General features: G+C 39.6%; 1 protein-coding gene across 4 annotated transcripts in view; it reads left to right on the top strand.

The window, feature by feature from the left end:
• Nucleotides 1–21,271, top strand: part of SLC25A12 (solute carrier family 25 member 12) — a 206,338-nt gene extending 185,067 nt beyond the window's left edge. For all 4 annotated transcript variants that reach the window (XM_025460184.3, XM_025460180.2, XM_025460181.3 and 1 more), the window contains 5 exons: nt 13,015–13,155; nt 14,994–15,132; nt 17,883–18,041; nt 18,153–18,243; nt 20,173–21,271. In XM_025460184.3, coding sequence (XP_025315969.1) covers nt 13,015–13,155; nt 14,994–15,132; nt 17,883–18,041; nt 18,153–18,243; nt 20,173–20,374 — 732 coding nt within the window. In that variant the 3' untranslated portion in view covers nt 20,375–21,271. The remainder of the gene's footprint in view (nt 1–13,014; nt 13,156–14,993; nt 15,133–17,882; nt 18,042–18,152; nt 18,244–20,172) is intronic.
• Nucleotides 21,272–21,801: the final 530 nt, after the last annotated feature.

The following is a 21,801-nucleotide window of genomic DNA, read 5'->3' as shown; positions in this document are numbered from 1 at the left end:
TGGGCATTGATTTTGTATCCTGCCACGCTACCGAATTGCTGTATGAGTTCTAGCAATCTTGGGGTGGAGACTTTTGGGTTTTCTATGTAGAGTATCATGTCATCGGCGAAGAGGGAGAGTTTGACTTCTTCTTTGCCAATTTGAATGCCTTTAATGTCTTTTTGTTGTCTGATTGCTGAGGCTAGGACTTCCAGTACTATGTTGAACAGCAGTGGTGAGAGTGTACATCCCTGTCTTGTTCCTGATCTTAGGGGAAAGGCTCCCAGTGCTTCCCCATTGAGAATGATATTTGCTGTGGGCTTTTCATAGATGGCTTTTAAGATGTCGAGGAATGTTCCCTCTATCCCTACACTCTGAAGAGTTTTGATCAGGAATGGATGCTGTATTTTGTCAAATGCTTTCTCTGCATCCAATGAGAGGATCATATGGTTCTTGGTTTTTCTCTTGCTGATATGATGAATCACATTGATTGTTTTACGGGTGTTGAACCAGCCTTGTGTCCCAGGGATAAATCCTACTTGGTCATGGTGAATAATTTTTTTAATGTACTGTTGGATCCTATTGGCCAGTATCTTGTTGAGAATTTTTGCATCCATGTTCATCAGGGATATTGGTCTGTAATTCTCCTTTTTGGTGGGGTCTTTGTCTGGTTTTGGAATTAAGGTGATGCTGGCCTCATAGAACGAATTTGGAAGTACTCCATCTCTTTCTATCTTTCCAAACAGCTTTAGGAGAATAGGTATGGTTTCTTCTTTAAACGTTTGATAAAATTCCCCTGGGAAGCCATCTGGCCCTGGACTCTTGTGTCTTGGGAGGTTTTTGATGACTGCTTCAATTTCCTCCCTGGTTATTGGCCTGTTCAGGTTTTCTATTTCTTCCTGTTCCAGTTTTGGTAGTTTGTGGCTTTCCAGGAATGCGTCCATTTCTTCTAGATTGCCTAATTTATTGGTGTATAGCTGTTCATAATATGTTTTTAAAATCGTTTGTATTAATGCTCTTCAGTTTGATGTAGTCCCCCCCACACACCTTTTTTTTTCTTTTTCTTTTGTTTTCTTTCTTTCTTTTTTTTTTTTTTTGCTTTTGTTGCCTTTGACTTTGGAGTCAGATCCAAAAAGTATTGCCAAGAGCAATTTCAAGGAGCTTGCCACTTATGATTTCTTCTAGGAGTTTTATAGTTTCTGCTCTTATATTCAAGTATTTAACACATTTTTAGTTAATTTTTACGTTTGGAGTAAGATAGTGGTGCAGTTTCATTCTTTTGTACGTGGCTGTGCATTTTCCCAACACCGTTTATTGAGGAGACTCTCCTTTCCCCATTGTATAATTCTTCTTTTCTTCTAAAGTAATTGAACATATATGCATGAGTTTATTTCTAGACTCTTTTTGTTCCACAGATTTATGTGTTCTTATGCCCAAACCACACTGCTTTGATTACTATCATTTTTGAATATAGTTTGAAATCAGGGAGTGTGATGTCTCCAGCTTTGTTCTTCATTGTCAGAGTTGCTTTGACTACTCAAGATCATTTGTGGTTTCATATAAATTTTAGGGTTGTTTGCTCTATTTCTATGAAAATACCATGGGATTTTGGTAGAGATTGCACTAGAATCTATAGATTGCTTTGGGTAATACAGACGTTTTAGCAATATTAATTCTTCCAGTCCATGAGCACATAATATCCTTCCTTCTTCCATTTCTTTTATCAATGTAGTTTTTCATGTACAGGTCTTTTACCTCCTTGGTTAAATTTATTCCTAGGTATTTTAATCATTTTGATGCAATTGTAAGTGGAATTGTTTTCTTAATTTCTCTTTCTGATAGTTCATTGTGAGTGTATAAAAATATAACAGGCTTTTGTATATTGATTTTGTATCCTGAAACTTTATTGTATTTGTTTAATCAGTTTTTGTGTGGTCTTTCAGATTTGATATATAAACTCATGTCCTTTGCAAATAATGAATTTTATTCTCTTCTTTCCAATTTGGGTGCCTTTTGTTTCTTTTCCTTGCCAAATTTCTCTGGCTAAAATTTTGAATTCTATGTTGAATAAAAGTGGTGAAAGAAAGCATCCTTCTCTTGTTCCTGATCTTAGAGGAAATGCTTTCAGTTTTTCACCATTGAGTGTGACTTTTTTTTTTTGAGTGTGATCTTAGTTATGAAGGTTGTCATAAATGGATGCTGAATTTTGCCATATGCTTTTTCTGTATCTATTAAGATGATCATGTGATTTTTAGGTTTCATTTTGTTGATGTGGTGTATCACACTGATTTGCAGGTGTTAAGCCATCCTTATATCCATGGAATAAATCCCACTTGATCGTGGTGTATGATTTTCTTAATGTATTTTTTAATTTGGCGCGTGTATATTTATATATATAAATATATATATATATTTAGTTCTTAAATTTCCTTTTTTTTGTATATTTTATTGGAGTTCGATTTGCCAACATATAGCATAACACCCAGTGCTCATCCCATCAAGTGCCCCCCTCAATGCCTGTCACCCAGTTTACTGATATTTTTTAAGGGTTTTTGCGTCTGTGTTCCTCAGGGATTTAGGTCTGTCATTTTCTTTTTTGTGGTGCTCTTGTTTAGTGTTTGGTATCAGGGTAATGCTGGCTTCGTAAAATGAGTTTGGAAGCATTCCCTCCTCTTCAATTTTTGGGAGAGTTTGAGAAAGATAGATATTAACTCTTCTTTAAATGTTTCATAGAATTCACCAATGAAGCCGTCTGGTTCTGGACCTCTGTTTGTTGGGAGGTTTTTGATTACTCATTGAGTTTCCTTCTCAGTAATCAGTCTATTCAGATTTCCTATTTTTCCATTATTCAGTCTTGAGAGACTGAATGTTGTATGTTTCTAGGAATTTATCCATTTTTTCTGGGTTGCCCAGTTTGTTGGCATATAATTTTTCGTAGTTGTGTCTTATGATTCTTTGTATTTCTTTGGTATGGTTTATAACTTCCCCCCCTTTCATTGCTGATTTTATTTTTTTGAGCCCTCTTTTATTCTTAGTGTAGCTAAGGGTTTATCAGTTTTGTTTATTTTTTCAAAGAATCAGCTCTTAGTTTCATGATCTTTTCTGTTTTCTTTTTAGTTTTATTTATTTCTGCCTTGATTCTTATTATTTTCTTCCTTGTACTGACTTTGGGCTTCATTTGTTCCTCTTTTTCTAGTTCCTTTTTTTCCTAGTTCTTTAGGTATTAAGTTAGATTGTTTATTTGAGATTATCCTTGTTTTTTGAGGTAGGTCTGTATCATTACGAACTGCCTTCTTATATCTGCTTTTCTTGCATCTCATAGATTGTGTTGTATTTTCATTTGTCTCGAGATTTTTAAATTTTTTCTTTGATTTCTTTGTTGACTCATTGGTTGTTCAGTAGCATGTTGTTAGATCTCCACATATTTGTGATATTTCCTTTTTAAATTTTTTTGTGATTGATTTCTAGTTTCATACTATTGTGATCTGAAAAGATGGTTGATATGATTTAGTTTTCTTAACTATATTGAGGCTTGTTTTGTAGTGTAACGTGATCTATCCTGGAGAATGTTCTGTGTGCACTTGTGAAGAATGTATATTCTGCTTTTTGGTGGAATGTTCTGTATGTGCTTATTAAGTCCATCTAGTCTAATGTATTCTTTAAGGCTGCCTTTTCCATATTGATTTTCTGTCTGGATGATCTGTCCATTGACGTAAGTATTAAAATCCCCCACTCTTACTGTATAGCTGTCAATTTTTCCCTTTACGCCTGTTAATATTTCCTATATATGTTTAGGTACTCCTATGTTGAGTGCACAAATGTTTATAAACGTTACATAATCATGCTGGAATGATTCTTTTATCATTGTGTAATGCCTATCTTTGCTTTTATTACAGTGTTTTAAAGTCTATTTTGTCTAATATAAGTATAGCCATCCCAGCTTTCTTTTGATTTTCATTTGCATGAAACATCTTTTTCTAGCCCTTTACTTGTAGTCTATGTGCGTTCTTACATTTGAGATGAATCTCTTTAAGTATCATATAGATGGGTCTTGTTTTTTTTTTTTTTTTTTTTTAATCCATTTAGCTTCTCTGTGTCTTTTGATTGAAGAATTTAGTCCATTTGTGTTTAAAGTAATTACAGGTAGGTGGGGTACGTGGGTGGCTGTCAGTTAAGTGTCCAACTCTTGGTTTCAGTTCAGGTCATGATCTCAGAGTTGTGAGATCGAGCCTCATGTTGGGCTCTGTGCTCAGTGGGGAGTCTGCTTTCCCCTCTCTATATCCCTCCCCCCATTTCAAATAAATAAATCTTTAAAAAATGTTTTAAAGTAATTACAGGTAAGTATGTACTTATTGCCATTTTGTTAATTGTTTTCTGGGTGTTTTGTAGTGATTCTATTTCTTCTCTTGCTCTCTCTTATAGTTTGATGATTTTCATTAGTGTTACGTTTAGATTTCATTTTCATTATCTTTTGTGTATCTACTATAGGGTTTTGCGTTATGATTATGGTGAGGCTTATATATGTTGGCTTATATGTATGCTAGTCTATTTTATGTTGATAGCAAGCTATGTTTGAATACATTCTAAAATTCTACATTTTTATTATCCCTCCAATTTTATGTTTCTGATGTCATATTTTACATCTTTTAATTTTGTGTATCCCTTAATTGTTATAGTTTCTTGTTTGATTTTTACTGCTTTTATTTTTTAACCTTCATGCTAGCTTTATAAGTGGTTGGTCTAACTTTGCTATATATTTACCTTTATTAGTGAGATTTTTACTTTCAGATGTTACTTTGTTACTAATCAGGACCCTTTCTTTCAGTTTAAAGAAGTCCCTTCAACATTTCTTTTTAGGCCAGTTTAGCAGTGATGCACTTTAGCTTTTGCTTGTCTGGAAATTTTCTCTCTCCTTCAGTTCTTTTTTTTTTTTAAAGATTTTATTTATTTAATCATGAGAGACACACACAGAGAGAAGCAAAGACATAGGCAGAGGGAGAAGCAGGCTCCATGCAGGGAGCCCAATGTGGGACTCATTACCAGGGCTCCAGGATCATGCCGTAAGCCAAAGGCAGATGCTCAACCCCTGAGCCACCCAGGCATCCCTCTCTCCTTCAGTTTTGAATGATAATCTTTCTAGGTAGAGTATTCTTGGTTGGAAGGTTTTTGTTTTCAGCACTTTTGGCCTGCAAATTTTCTGTTGAAAAATCTGCTCATAGTCTCATGGGGTTCCCTTGTATATAACAAGTTCTTTTTCTCTTGCTGCTTTTAAGATTCTCCCTTTAACTCTTGAAATTTTAATTATAATGTGTTTTGGTTTAAATCTGTTTGGGTTCATCTCTTTTGGAACTTTCTGGGCTCCCTAAATCTGGATGTCTGTTTCCCTTCCCTGGTTAGGAAAGTGTTCAACCATTATTTCTTCAAATAAGTTTTCTGTCCCTTTCTCTCTCTTTTCTCACTCTGGGACCCCTACATTTGAATCTTGCTCTGCTTGATGTTGTTCTATGAGTTGCTTCTTCACTTTTTAAGATTCTTTTTTCTTTGTTGTTGCTCTGTTTGGGTGAGTTCTACTGCCTTGTCGTCCAGGTTACTGATCCTTTCTTCTGCTTCATCTGATCTGCTTTTGATCCATCTAGTCTACTTTTCAGTTCAGTTACTGTATTTTTCAGTCCTTGTTTGTATTTTCCTACATTATATGTCTCTTTATTGGAGTTCTGTTTATTAATTTGTTCTTCTCCCAAGATTGATGAGCATCTTTATGACATTACTTTGAACTTTTTATCAGCTAAATGACTTCTCTCCATTTCACTGAGATTTTTTTTTTCCTCAGATTTTGTCTTGTTCTTTGGTTTGGAACATATTCCTCTGTTTCCTAAGCCTGACTCTCTGTTTTTCTATATTAGTCAAAACAGCTGTCTCTCCCAGTCTTGAAAAAGTGCTCACAGAAAGATTGAGGGGTGTGTTTCTGTCTGTTGCTGTGTACCCTGGGGGTAGTAACCTGTCAAGAACCATGTCTCCAATTGTTTCAGTCCTGTGGGCCCCAGAAATGCCAGCCCCCTGACCACCAGAGTCAGATGCTCAAGGGGCATCCCCTGTGTGGACTGCATGCATCCACTTGCTTTGGCAGGGCTGCATGGAAGTGCTGGGCCAGGGCAAACTCACTTGCCAGGTTTAGCAGGGCCAGAGTCACAGGAGAAGGCAGGGCTGGGGTAAGCCTGCCCACTGGGATTAGCAGAGCAAGGCTGCAGGAGAGTACAGGTTTGGGGCTCATGGTGCTAGCAAGAAGAATGTAAAAATGATGCCCACTAGTGCCCCACGAGCAAGGCAAGAGGAGTGCAGAATTGCACCTGTCAGCACCCTTGTCCCCAGAGAGGGTTCCAGCAGAGCCCTTTTCTTCCAGCAGACGCCTTATGCCTCACCAATGAATCTCCTTTATATGTGGTCTAGGTGCCCTCTAACCTGCTGCTTTTGTGCTGAGTCATAGGGTGAGTGAGTGTGTATGCATGAGCCCTTCTAAAGAGGAGTCACAGTTTACTTCAGCCCTTTGAATCTCCTGGATGTGAGCCTCTCTGTCTGTTTGACATGTCTCAGTGTGGTCTTTTTATCAGTCGTTGTGTAGGAGATGTTGAGCTAGTTTCATGTCTTTTTCAGAGAGAATTGTTCTATAGGTAGCTGTAGATTTGGTGTGTTCTGGGTTTTCCTATACCACCATGTTGACCTGCCCCCTCTGTGGTTGTTTTTTCAAAGAAAAGATTATGTAGTGTTTCATAGACATATCTATGAACTTAAATGTGAAAAAAATTTATGTCTGTCTAAGTCAAAAAGCAGAAAGTCTATTAGTTTAAGTAGACTGATAGACTGACCTATATGCATTTTTAAGATGTCGCATTTGTAAGTACCTATTTTTATGTTTAAACTCTAACCAGAGCACATACCTGCCTGATCACATCATCTCTTTCAGATAGTGCATACTTTTGAATGAGAGAAGTGTTTTAACTCAGAACATATTTTTTAAAAATTATTTATTCATGAGAGACAGAGAGAGGCAAGACATAGGCAGAGGGAGAAGGGAGCTCCTCACAGGAAGCCTGGTGTGGGACTCGATCCCAGAACCTAGAGATCACGCCCTGAGCCAAAGGCAGACACTCAACCCAGGCAGCCCTCTCAGAACGTATTTATTGCTCAGCAAAAGGCTAGTGTAATCTTACGTTGCAGATGTTCTTAGCCCTGTGTGAACATACTTCCTGAAGAATCCATCCCTTCTCCTGATATCTTACTTTCAGTATGCACAGTGCTCTCTCATTAGTGCACAAGAGCTGTGTAAGGTCTAGGGGGGCGATCATTAGGATCCCTGTTGTCATACTAGGAAACCAAGGAATGGGAGGGAAGGTTATGATCTATCCAGGATTACAAAGTTAATGACAGTATAAATCAACAAGCCTAGAATCTTTTTACTCTTCCATGCTACCTCCCTTCAGCCCATGGGTGTACACACCCATTGGTGCAATGAGAGGTCCACTTGTTAGTTGGAATATTTACAAACCCTAGGGCCAAGACTGGTAGCTAACCAGCCCATATGCTGTGTCTTCCTCAGCAAACTGAGTTGCACATCTCTTAAGAGTTGTTGGAAATAGTATTTCTAATTGCCATCCCAGGAATCAGCAAGCTCCCAACTTGATGCTTGCATGCTTACATGAACACACGTACATATGTGTACAAGTTCAGAGTCCATATATTTATGTCAGAGTGGCTCATGATAGGTACACAGAGGTTTTGAACCACCTTTACCCTCGTTAGGGGTATGTGTAGTTTTTATCTATTTATATCCTACCACCCTGGCTTCTATCAGTGAGCCAGCAATGAGCAAATTGCAATTTATTCCTTTTAAGTTATCATGGTCATAGGCTATTTTAGAAAGGAACCATTTCTTTTATAAAGCAGTAGGAAATGCTGTTTTAGAAAGGAACCATAGCATTTCCCATTGCTTTATAAAATATCTAAAAATGTGTAGTTGATGGCGTGTGAGACAGTCACTATCTGTTCCTATTCCTCTTGAGTCAGTCCTGGTGACAGCTAATTCTGTGACTTTTATTAGCTTGGTTATTTTAAATGCATGTATTTTGCACTTCTGTTCCTGGTGTGGCCTCAAACTGAAGTTAGATTTTCATCAATCTGTAAGGGAAGACTTTATAATGAATTGTTCCGATTGTGGTTGGAGGGAAACAGTTCCAAACTACAGGAGAAAACAGATCAAAGAAGAAAGTAAACAGGAGACTGAGTACAAGCAGAGCCAGGTCCCCTGCCTTTTTGTGGACTCTGCCCCTGGGGTAGGATTTTGAGGGCAGGAGGTTGAATAGGTCTAATCCTGGTGCAACCCGTTGGCCTCAGGCACATCAGAGGCCTGGTGACATCTCAATATTACATCCTTTCTCTCCTAATTTTTGCTGTCCACTTTAGGTGGTTTATTTTCTCATTAAAAAAATAATGTGACGCAAGATTAACTAGAAGTGTTTATATTCTTTCCATTTCTGTTATATAGATAGATAGATAACCTTCATTCAAAATGAGATCTGTTCTCTTTTATTGTGTCATTTGTAATTCATTTCTAGAACAAAGAAACAACTTAGCACTGAAAAATGAAAACCTCCAAAAGTTTCAATATTAATGCTTCCCTTTCTTTATAAGAATAAATACATTGAAGAGGGAAATTTCACAATTAGAAGTTTAGGAGCTAATTTTGGTGATTTGGTAAAAAAAATTTACCAAATGTGTTGTATGCAGTGTTGTTATCTAATGTGAGTGTCAAGATGTCAGATTAGACCAAATCCATTTGAGTTTAGAGCTGTGTATCATCGTGGTTTAATTTGAAATTTTATATGTCTTTGTGTCTATTATTCCAGATCATAGCTATATTTGGTTAGACTTTTTTTGGTGTTCATATTTACATAGATAAGCCTGTTTAAAGTCTTGGATCCATAGATAACTAGGGCTGACTAGTTTTTAAAATGCATTTAATGTATATAAATTACCAAATTTATCATGGGGTAGAATGTGAGAGAGGACGTAGTCTATAAAAGAAACCATTGTTTCTAAGACCAGGTCTGTTTCTTGTTTTGTTTTGTTTGTTTTGTCTTGTTTTGTTTGTTTTTAAAGATTTTATTTATTTATTCATGAGAGACACAGAGAGAGGTAGAGGCATAGACAGTGGGAGAAGCAGGCTCCCTGTGGGGTAGCCCAATGCGGGACTCGATCCCAGGAACCCGGGGTCATGACCTGAGCCAAAGGTAGATGCTCAACCACTGAGCCAACCAGGTGCCCCAGTTTTTTTGTTTTTGAGTAGTTAATGCATTTCATGATTCAGAATTTAAAAGGAACAATAGGGTATGCTTTAAAAATTCAAGTACTCATTCCTCTTTCCAGGAGGCAACCTATGTTTTCATCTCTAACTAAAGTCATTCTAATTTTAATAAACTTAGGTTAATATTGACATATTGGTGATCAGTGAGTACCTATATTTTATGTTTGGTTTAAAATTTTATTACCTGATCTTATTGCTTAAGAGCTTATAATTGTTTCTCCTTAACTATTTCCTTATTGGGCATTTACATTTTCTAAATCTAATTTTGTTACTCTTTAAAGTAACAAGTATATTTGCATATTCGTAGAATAGCAAACATATTAGCTTATTTGGAAAAATACAGATACTTTTTTTTTTCCACTGAAAAATTACCATATTTTTATTTCACAATTTAATACTTCTGAAATTCTATATATTCTGTGATTATCTTTACTGTGACTTTTCTCTGTGAAAAGCTGTTTGGTTTTTTTTTAAGATTTTATTTATTTATTTATGAGAGACACACAGAGAGAGGCAGAGACACAGGCAGAGGGAGAAGCAGGCTCCATGCAGGGAGCCCGATGTGGGACTCCATCCTGGGACTCCAGGATCATGCCCTGGGCTGAAGGGAGGCGCTCAACCACTGAGCCACCTAGGCATCCCTGAAAAGCTGTTTTTAATGTAATAATATCACTATAATCAGTAGAAGCTTAAAATAGAAATGAGGGATCCCTGGGTGGCGCAGTGGTTTGGCCCCTGCCTTTGGCCCAGGGCGCGATCCTGGAGACCCGGGATCGAATCCCACGTCGGGCTCCCGGTGCATGGAGCCTGCTTCTCCCTCTGCCTATGTCTCTGCCTCTCTCTCTCTCTGTGACTATCATAAATAAATAAAAATTTAAAAAATATATAAAATAAAATAAAATAGAAATGATATTTTCCTGTATTTGTTTTTCAGAAAGGAAACAGTTAAGAATGTGATAAAACATAATCTTTGTTCTGTCACTAGGTTTCTTACTAAAGCGATTGGATTAATTGCCAGTTTTATTCCCCAATCCCACTGTCTCTAGTTTAACATGTATGAGATAGTGGTCAGTCTCAGAGTTTAGAAAAGGACAGTGCATATTTGCCATGAATATTTCCTTTTAAGTGTTATGAAATACCTGAAGTTTTAGCCAACTTAAATAACAGTCTTTATTTTTTCTAAAATTATTCAATGTTTCTGGGTAGTACTGGCCTCCATATTCCTAGGCCTATCATAAAGTGTTTTGAAATATAAATTTTTAAGGCATATACAGACTATGCAGTTGCTAGACGTTTTCCTTCTTCAAATATAGTAGAGTAGCTAAGTGTGAAAATGAAACACTCATAGATGTGTGCCTTACTAGAGTGTCATTGCTTTCTTGTTTACATGCTCACATGTCAGATCTGTATGTAAATGCAAGTCAGTTTAGCTTTGTCCTTCTGTCCAGTGCATTGTCAGGACTTAGTATGCATTCTGGGTAACAGATCTTCCAAGCATACAACAGTTGATGTGTTAGATGTTACATGTACACTCAAAAAGAAATGTGAAGAGTTGTTAAAGGAGTACAAATCTCCATAAACTAGCAATTATTTCCAAAAGGGTCTGATGAGGAGGGGCAGAGGACCCACAGGGCAGGGGACTGCTGGTTGCAGTACTCCTGCTCTGTGGGATGTTATACTTTACTAATGATTAAAAACATGAAAGGATTTTGTATTTATTTAAACATGATGTCCATATTTAATGAATGGCACCCAAGGTTTGACACCATTTGGTGGTGGCAAAGTTTGGGGATTATAATCAAAATTTGTGTTTCTATTCTTCTTTTTTTTAATCTGCTTTAGTTTAGAACATAAGGTGTATTATTTTCCCAAAGATAGTCTTTTAACCATTATTTAAACAAAGATTTCAGGGAAGTAGTAAACTTTTTCAATTGGTTTGGTTTTTAATACTAGCTATGGGAGCAATTACTTGGATTATCATTTTAACATAATTTTTCACCCAGCAATCCTTTTGAAAGTATTGTTTGCTTAGATTGAAACATTGAAATGCTTCCTTCTCCCTGCAGTGCAGTAGATTAAGAGAACGAAACACGGGCAGATCAACATGTAAAATTGGGTCAGTTGTCATTCAGGAACTTGTGTGCCAATGGTATGTATGGATTGTTGAGTGGGGAGTTGCAGGAAACCCAGAGAGAGACAGCAAATTGCTGCACCCCCTTGCTTGGTGGACAAAAAGAGGATTAGGGCCCTGGGGAATCCAGGACAGTAAGCTTCCACAAAGCTGAAAGGAATCTTGTGTCGGTGTTGGTGGTTGTGGACGTCGTGGTCGATAGGAGTAAGGGGTCAGGATTGGAGCAGGCATAGTTGAGGGGTTTATAGCCCCCGGACAGTTAGAGGAATGGGCTGAGACTTGCTACCCCTGGCAGTAGGACTGGGCAGCCTTGATGGACCCTTCAGCACTCTACCTTCACCCGCATGAACAGGAATGCGGGTGAAGGTAGAGTGCTGAAGGGTCCATGAAGGCTGCTCGTGAGTTTTAAGGGTATTGTTTGTAGAACCTCTGTACCTCTGAATTATGGTGCCCCAGTGAGGCCTTTCCTGGTTCCTGTTCCACGTGTGACATGCTATTGCAGTGAAGTTATGATTCTGTAGTATAATATGATTATATGACTGTGGTGATGATTGTGTAATATAAACAGCTATAGTTCAGATGAAGATGTACAAATGAGTTTTTTTCACTTTATGGAGATACATACATATGTTTTAAAAAATTTATATATATCTGTATATACGTATACCAATACAAACACATTTTTTTCTTATAAAAACTAAAAAAAAAATTGGTAGCAGTTTTGTTAAACATTCTTTTTATCCCCCCCTCTACTAGTTAACAGGTTTCAGATGCAAATACACCCTCATTATCCAAATTCAAATCCCTGTCACTCACCACCATTGTGGAGTGTAGCTTTGATTTGCCAGTTTTGTACTCATGGTAACTAGATGTTCCATTTCCCAGCAGAGTTTTTCTGGTTTTGTCTTGATACTGAAAGTGTCTTTCTAAATTCTCTCCTTTTAGCTGTGTATCTGTCTCAAGAGTTTTGCTCGGTATAGTATGTTTTAGAATTTGAACTAGGGGAGACTTTTCCCCTCTGACTTAAGACACCTCTGTGGGCCAAAGTTGTGTTAATTGCTGTACAATCCAAGGAAGCAGAAGCAGGTGGCTGAGCTAAAGTGAATGCTTGCTAAGAGAAGGAAAGTGACCATTATAGATCCAATTTTTACCTCCAGCTTACAACCAGTCTTCTACTGTCTCTTTCCCTTTCATTGGGGAGCTCCCCATTGCCTCATCTGGCTTCACTTTTATTTTCCAAATGAGTTTATTAGTTTTGCCATCTTGGATATGGTTGGGTTGACCCCGGGAAGACTGGTTTGAGAACTACTCTTGACAACATTTCAAATCAAAACAAACCCAGGCATAGATTGGTTCGAAACTGAGTTTGGGATCATCCCTGTGAGCTCCTCTAGTACCGGCCAAAGTATGGGACTCTGTTCCCTTGTGAAGAGGGTGGAGTAGAGTGGTGCCATGTAGAGGCTTTTTCTGGATTTTTCTTGGTAACACTGCCAGTTGGTCTCTGATTCGGAAATCTGCTTTTCTCTTTCTCCTCTCTTGCCTGCAGGCTGGTGGCTCTCAAGTCATCTTTACTAATCCGCTGGAGATAGTAAAGATTCGCCTGCAGGTAGCTGGCGAGATCACCACAGGACCCAGGGTCAGCGCCCTGAATGTACTCCGGGACCTGGGACTTTTTGGTCTGTATAAGGTGGGTAGATTCCCTTGGGTTATCTCAGTAGAGAGCTTGTAATGTACTCAATAGAATCGTGAAAGAATGTGGAAACCAGGCTTCTCCCCTCCCCTCAAAGTGGAAAAGCAATTTTGTCCAGCAGGGTAGTCCCTTGAGTACAAAATCAGACAAAAAGAAAAAATCAGGACACTTTTATTAGAGGCAGTGGGATATACAAACACACCCTCCTGTTGTCATCTTCAGCTTTACGAAGCTGCCAGCAGGGGGCTGACACTGCAGACCCGATGTCTTTGGGCTCCCAGCCTTTTATTTGATGGCAGGTTTGGGGAAACTTTCTTTGGTGTTCTCTTTGGTCTGTTTTAGGACTTCAAAACAGTCTTATGTTTATTTTGAGTTTGAGTTATCTCTATTGTTATCTTCCCAGTAGGAGCTTCTGTTTGTCTTAATAATTTGACCACAGTGAAACAGTAGTATAGTTTGGTAGAATTCAGGTCTTTAAGAAGTTAAGTGGTGGGATTTGTCAATAATGAATTCCATTAAAAAAAAAAACAACAAAAAACAGAGTGTACTGTACTTTAGCAAAATGCCAGTCAACAGATTCCTTCCCTGCAGGTATACTTACTCCCATCATTACAGATCAGATGTAATGGAGCAGAAGCTATTATTTTTCTTAAACAAGGAAGAGTATTTCTTTCCATTCTTTTGCCTGGTATAAGGTGGGAATACGTAAATTTGGCTGCTATTAGAGAACTGTTTCTACAGCATCTGATTTATTTATAGATCTATCACTGTAGGAATGCGTAAATTGGCTTCTATAGCTACAAATTGGAAATTAGAAATTCTCTAGATTAGAATCATACAGGTACAGGGCTCTTAGGAGACCAGTAAACCAATGATGCCTACCTTGAGAGAGTTCTGTACACATTCCTTCCCCTTCACCCCCAATTTCCATCCTTTTTGAAATTCCTTTTGAGAGCTAAATTTTTTAATACTGTTTCTGCCTGTATCATCCTTCAGAGAGTCCTTGGATTTTTTTTTTTTTTTAATGTTTGAGTTTGTCTTTTGAAAACAACCATTGGAGAAACAAGTGCCAAAGATGGATTATTCAGGTGGCTAGGTCAAGCTCTGGCCTGTAGAATAGCCCGGGCTGTGACCAAGCTGAGGAAAGTGTTTATTTTTCCTCAGTCCCCGAGATAAGCCATCACTGGGTAGCTTTCTATTCCCGTGGAAACTTTGCTAAAATAATTCGACCCAGTTCCCCCAATCTCTGCTGTTTAGGACATGGGGACTGAGGAGGGAAGATTGGTGGTTTCTTTTTCCCCTTCCCTAGAATAGTCACCTTTCTTTTCCATTGCCACTGCCTATAGCTTAACTGGTACTTCATGGGCTCTGTGCTGTATAGATTGGATAGATTGATTGTTAGTTTTGGGGGCTGCCTTTGCTGGTTGCTTTGGAATCTAGCTATTAACATTGGGTTTCCAAGTCTGTTCCCACTCATGCCCCTCCCCCTCGCATCCACCAAAGCCACACAGAACAAACAGCCTGGAGGTTTGAGAACTGAATTTTTATTAACCTTAAAATCTGAATCTACATTGGAAATGCCAGGAAATTCTTAGTTGTCATGATAACATCACTACCCAGTTAACTAACTCTGGGTCCCCAGGGTCTACCAGCTTTTCTCAAACTTTGAGCCATATATAGTTCCTGTGCCCCTCTCATTTCTCCCCCATTTCCATTCCACATCAGTCCCCATGCTGTTTGAGGGAGCACCTAGGGCGTGTCACCCTGGATCCCTTGTGGGCATTCATGGCCCTGTTTACACAACCGTTTTTGCACTATTTCCTCACTTGTGACAGGGTGCCAAAGCCTGTTTCCTCCGAGACATTCCCTTCTCTGCAATCTATTTTCCTGTTTATGCTCATTGCAAACTACTTCTGGCTGATGAAAATGGACACGTGGGAGGTATAAATCTCCTTGCAGCTGGAGCCATGGCAGGTAACTACAAATTTTTTTTAACACCCTCCCCCTGCAATTCTTTAAGAAGTACAGAATCTCTGTGCACTGTCTGCCTTTATTTCTGGAAGGGTTATTGTTTGTATCTGACTTAGTTTAAATATGATTGCTTTTTCTCCTTTGTGGGATGTGCTGTAATTCTGATGAGAGTTAATTACATTTGCATAATGTGGATAAACAGCGTAATGCAGCTTAGCAACTCAGAGCCAAATTAGATCTGCCCATCTAAATTGGGCTTTCATCATTAACGTGCTTCTTAGCCTCTCGTGCCCCTGAAACCTTGGGTGCAGCCAAGCTAAGCATTGAGGTGGAAGAGTTCTTCATCAAATCAGTTGCTTCATTGTACCTCATGGGATGCCCAGGTCTAGCATGCCTCACTTGCTATTTCTGCCTGATGGAGTCTACATGATTTGGCTCCAAATTGAGCTTTCTTCATGATACTATCGATGTTCCTTCTACCATCGTTCTCATTAGATACAAGTAAGCAATACTTCCCAGCAAACTACCCTATACTCAATTGGCATCTCTTCTCTGTCCCTTAACACTTCCTTTAGTAATAGTTCTTTGTGGAAGTTTTATTTTCTGTACTAGCCTGGGAGCTTTTGAGGGCAAGAGTCTCATTTTCTTCATTCTTGCTTTCCCTTCATGGCCAGCGTAGTAATAAAAGGAGATTAGATGTCAGTGGAACAAATGACAATCTTCATCTGGTCTCAGTTCCCAAATTAGACACAAAAGAGATAACATTTGAAAGAGGAGCCTAACATATGCAGGAAGGTAGTAAGATGTTTCCTTCTGATCTCACAGGTCTAGCCTTCTTCTTGAAGGAGCTAGCTTGAGATAGAAGGGGAGGGCCAGATGTCCTTGGCCGCACCAGCACTCAGAAATGACAGAGGAAGGTAAAGGCTGTGTGTCTGCCACCCATTACCACAGGTCAGGGATAGAAACGTGAAGGGTGAACACAAACTCAGACGCAGTATCCAGATGCTCAGTATAGGTCTGCCAGCCTGGGCTCATGGTATCGTGTAGCTCTCACTGGGTTCATTCTCCTCCAGTGCCCTGGCGGGACAGCGGGACAGCCTGCTGAGCACTTCCGGAAGTGCAGTGAGTGTGGTGGGGTTCGGCGGTGTGTTGGGAAGGACCATGTTCTTGTTCTCATCCGTGAAGACAGGGAATGACTCGTGATGGTTAAGAAACTCTCCCAGGGAGCTCCAAGCCCTTATTTGGGGTCCACCAAATCCTTTGTCCTCTGGCATTTGTTACTTTAGTCAGTTGAAAGCCAGAAAAGCGGCCTGCTCCATGTTGGCACTACGTGCTCATCCAGCCCCTTTTTGGTCGCCAAAGTCTCCCAGATTGCTTGATTGATTTTTAAAGATTTTATTTATTTATTCATGAAAGACACAGACAGAGAGGCAGAGACACAAGCAGAGGGAGAAGCAGGCTCCATGCCGGGACCCCGAGATGGGACTCGATCCCGGGTCTCCAGGATCAGACCCTGGGCCGAAGGCAGCGCTAAACCACTGAGCCACTCGGGCTGCCCAGTCTCCCAGTTTTAAATGGGGCCAACACATTCTCCCTCCAAGCTTTTGCCTGTGCTTTCTAGTCAGCAGCAAAAATCCAGCCAAAGAACAGTCTAATCGTGGACAGGCATTTTGCCAGTGGCTGATGGAACCAAGTTAACATTTCCATGGAACTGTCAGCACCAACTTCTTCCCCAGATATTTGATGTTAGTTTTCAGAATGAGAGATTATTTTTTCTAATTCTTACCGATAAAGCCTTACTGGCAGGCCCTCAGAACGCTTAGAATTCAGAACATTCCAACGACAGGCAAATTACCTGGTTTCATCTGAATACAGTGCAGCGCCACGTGGAGGGGAGGTTATCTGCATCCTCCTGTAACAGGCTCCCACAAGCCCGCCGGCTCCATCCGCTTAGGCATGATTTGGTGATATTCAGGCCAAATTGAATATCAACCCTCTGAGGAAGGTTATCTTGCTCCTTTGTTCCTTGCTTTGTTCTATAAGTGAGAGATGTGGTTGTGAAATCCATCTTGGGTATCCCGCTGCAGATTAATATCGGCATGACCAGGAGTTTAGGCACAGGGGATAGATGATAAGGCCTTGGATGGTCAGTTCTGCTGTTGCTCCAGTGGTAATGACTTCTGTCATGTAAGCATGTCTGAAAAGAGTCCCAGTCAACTCTTGAGTTGGCCCCTTTTTGTTTTGTTTTTTTTTTTTTTTGAGTTGGCCCCTTAAACACGCGAATGGATGTGAGTATTGACATTCACCTTGCACCGTAAGGTGACAAGAATAAGCAAGAAGCACTAGCATCTCATTAAACTGACAGTGTCCTCATTTCTTATTATATACAAAAATACTTCTATCTTATTTACCAAAAAAAAAAAAAAAAAAAAAAAGGAGGTGATATAATTGAATCCTAAAAGGGAATACTTGGGAATTGTCCTAGTAATATTGCTGCAGTTTTTCCTGTCATAGTTCTTTGGTATTATGCAATGTAGCGTGATTTTCCTAATTCAGAAAGAAAAAAGAATTTTGTTCCACACTGAAGCAACTAATAGGTTTGTGTGTCCTTTTTGCCAAGAGTGCCTGGGCATCTATTTAAGAAACTTTGAGTTAGAGCAGTTAGAGTTGCTAATCATATTGTTAGACGTTAGCAGTATTTCTGTTCTTTATGAGGTACGTTGGATGACTTAAATGTGCCTTTCTCCTGAAAGGTGTGCCTGCTGCTTCTCTGGTGACCCCCGCCGATGTCATCAAGACGAGACTGCAAGTGGCCGCCCGTGCAGGCCAGACGACATACAGTGGTGTCATTGACTGTTTCAGGAAGATACTCCGGGAAGAGGGGCCCTCAGCATTTTGGAAGGGGACTGCAGGTAGGGGCTAGGGCCTTAGAGAATGGCTGGCCAGTGTTAGGGACCTGCTTCCATTACTTATTGCCTTTGCCACAGTCATATTAAGTATCCCCTCTCCCGTCTCTTTTTCAGCTCGAGTGTTTCGATCTTCTCCCCAGTTTGGTGTTACTCTGGTCACCTATGAACTTCTCCAGCGGTGGTTTTACATTGATTTTGGAGGCCTGTAAGTGCAGCTGTTAACTCCTTGTGAAAGAAAGCACCAAAACCAAAATAGGTTTTTGTTCAGCAGACAGAGGCATTGTTGGGACTCTTAGAACTGGTAGGACAGAGAATTCTACAGGACCAATGCATTTAAAACAAACAGTGGGCTTGAGAAGCTTCAGTATTAGGGGAATAAGATCTCGGTAGGGTGACATCATGCAGTGTTAAGCAGCGACTTGGGGAAAGTGAAGGCAAGTCGCAAATTAAAATGTTATGTGAATAAATTGTCTTTTATAGTGTAAGTAAATACAGAGCTTCATGGATTTAAGTCCGTATTATTTGAATTTTATCACATGGCCTTTACACCAGATGTAATGTAAATTTGTATTAGTAAGGCTTTTATGAACTTTCTTTCCAAGACTCAGTCAAGCTCTTTCACACCTCTGAGACTTCATTATTCACCATGATTATTAGATAGATATAGATGTTATTAGAGCTAAAAACCAGAAAAAACAGGTTCAGAGAGAGGATATGCCTATAGACATAATCACTGGTGAGATCTAGATCAGAAATTGAGCCAGTCCTGGGAAGAAAGGGAATTACTTGTTGAATCTGCTGGGTGGGCAAGCAGGCAATAATTAGCTTTTCAGCAGATGATCAAATCTGATATCTGGGTCTTTACCTCATCAACCTTTTACCCTCTTCCTTGCTCAGAGGCCAAATAGGGAATTAGCTGTTGAGCCACGAAGTAGAGGGATTTTTCCAAAGTAGGAAGTAAGAACAGCAATCTTACAATTCCAGGGTCTTTTGTGTTTTCACATTCTGTAAGAGTAAGAATCGTATCTATGTCTCTTTAAATTTAATGATTACCTTCATGAGTCTGCTTTTAAAAAGTTAGCCATTTATTTATTTTTTTTTTTATTTTTTTTTTAAATTTTTTTTTTTATTTATTTATGATAGTCACAGAGAGAGAGAGAGAGAGAGAGGCAGAGACATAGGCAGAGGGAGAAGCAGGCTCCATGCACCGGGAGCCTGATGTGGGATTCGATCCTGGATCTCCAGGATCGCGCCCTGGGCCAAAGGCAGGCGCCAAACCGCTGCGCCACCCAGGGATCCCAAAAGTTAGTCTTTTAAACTATATCAAAATAAAAGAAAGATGCAAACTTTTTATGACTAATTTATGCTTAGTGCAGAAAATTTGGAAAATGTGGGAGTATAAAAGAGAAGATCACTCACAGTCCTACTTCTCAGAGAGTGTTAATGTTTTTTTTTTTTAATTTTTACTTATTTATGATAGTCACAGAGAAAGAGAGAGAGGCAGAGACACAGGCAGAGGAAGAAGCAGGCTCCATGCACCGGGAGCCCAATGTGGGATTCGATCCCGGGTCTCCAGGATCGCGCCCTGGGCCAAAGGCAGGCGCCAAACCGCTGCGCCACCCAGGGATCCCAGAGAGTGTTAATGTTTAAGTGTATTTTCTTCTGATCTTTTTTCTGTGGCTCTATTTATAATTTTTTTTTTTTTTTTTTTTTTTTTTTTTTTTTTTTTTTATTTATTTGTGATAGTCACACACAGAGAGAGAGAGAGGCAGAGACACAGGCAGAGGGAGAAGCAGGCTCCATGCACCGGGAGCCCGACGTGGGATTCGATCCCGGGTCTCCAGGATCGCGCCCTGGGCCAAAGGCAGGCGCCAAACCGCTGCGCCACCCAGGGATCCCTGTGGCTCTATTTATAAATTGAGGCCATTTCTCTTCCAAATAAAAAAAAAAATGTGAAAGTGTTGCTTTCAAAGCAGCTATAAGTCATGACAAATGTAGCATAGATGACAAGGAAGTAGCCAGACAAACACTCCTCTCTGTGGCACATGGGGGGAGACTGAAAATGTTCTTGCCTCCTCACGTGCCACCCGCATCAGTCTGGAGCCTCTAACCATTGGCTTTTTCCTATCAACAGCAAACCGTCTGGCTCAGAACCAACACCTAAGTCACGCATCGCAGACCTTCCTCCTGCCAATCCTGATCACATCGGTGGATACAGACTTGCCACAGCCACTTTCGCTGGCATTGAAAACAAGTTTGGCCTTTATCTCCCCAAATTTAAATCTCCTAGTGTTGCTGTAGTTCAGTCAAAGGCAGTGGCGGCGGCAGCTCAGTGATGAGACAACCATTGAGGGTGGCAAAATGGTGCCCTGGAGAAAGAAGCCTAGAAGAGCAGCCCTGTAATGTACCCAGTCAGCTGCATGGTGCTGGCTGAGCTGAGGAGGCAAACTATTCTTTCTATATGACATATACATATATTTGTTTATAAAATAATCATTTGCCCAGGAAAAAGCAACAATGCAGTTTCAAGCTTTAGTGTTAAGTGTTGAGATGTTTTCTAAGCTCTGGCATGAATTAGTGTTCTAGACTGCTTTGCACAGCTTGCACTTATAGTGACTGTACATATTGTACATCTTTGTACAGAGACATCTTGGCACCTCATCCCAACAAATCACGTTTATAGAATGTAATGCGGTTCTAAGTGGCTTGAAATGTACAGAATGTTTTGAAAGTGTTTTATTAAGAGTCACACAAAAATAAATGTATTAAAATTAAATTCATTCTCTTATTGGTGGCTTATGGAAATAAAGCATCAATATTGGATGTATTTAATTTCCAGTTCGTTTTCCATTCTAGAATAAAAAGGTATTTGCTGATAGGAGGCATAATGAGACCAAGTGCTTACACCACTGATGAAGAGAGTCTTTGGAAAAGATGCATGCTAGCAGATGCAGAGGACCAGGCTAATGACTTGTGTGTGCTGATGTGTTTCTATTTGTATTTAACACGTGTGTAGATTCTCCTCTGTTCATCAATCAAAATGCATTTCCTAGACAGCTCCCCTCCTGTCAGTGTGCATATGGAAACAGGGATGTCTCCCGCATTACTGACTTAGTTTGCTTTCCTCTGACACAGCAAGGCAGGGGCCTAGCTTTCAAGATTAAAGGATACTTTGGCAATTTTTCTTCATGTGGATATGATCCCCCTCAAAATAAAATGCACACCAAAATGTATGGATGTAGTTGGATTTTCCTTCATAAATACACTGATAGTGCTTATATTTTGATTCACTACCAGTTCCCAAATAACTCACTTTCCCACTCTTTCCCACTTCTGTAGGAAATTATTTGATTTGGAAAGGGCTATGGGAGTGAGGGGAGGGAAGAAGGAAAAGAGATGATGTATCTTGTGATTTTTTTTTTTTTTTTTTTTGTGGAGTCTTGGTTCTTCCTTATGAATCCAAATCCAAACTACTTATTCCAAAAGTCACTCACCAAGGGTATGATTACTAATTTAGGTCTAAACATGCATCTTGACAGCCACATCTACACTTTGCTATGGTTGTGATTTGATGTGTACATCAGAATTTACTTTAGCAAAGTGCTTTGGGAAAAACATTATTGCTTTTGCCAGTGAGCCAGGATATGAGAATGTATGCAAATATTTTCCAGGGGCAAACTTGGAGATAGACCCAGTCACTTAGAATCCTACACAGCACTTATCACTTGATGGCTGACAGCCCTGTAACACAACCGTAGGCTCT

Source organism: Canis lupus, chromosome 36 (genome assembly GCF_003254725.2).
Source record: "Canis lupus dingo isolate Sandy chromosome 36, ASM325472v2, whole genome shotgun sequence".
Taxonomy (NCBI): domain Eukaryota; kingdom Metazoa; phylum Chordata; class Mammalia; order Carnivora; family Canidae; genus Canis; species Canis lupus.
This window is presented reverse-complemented; position numbering and strand designations above follow the sequence as displayed.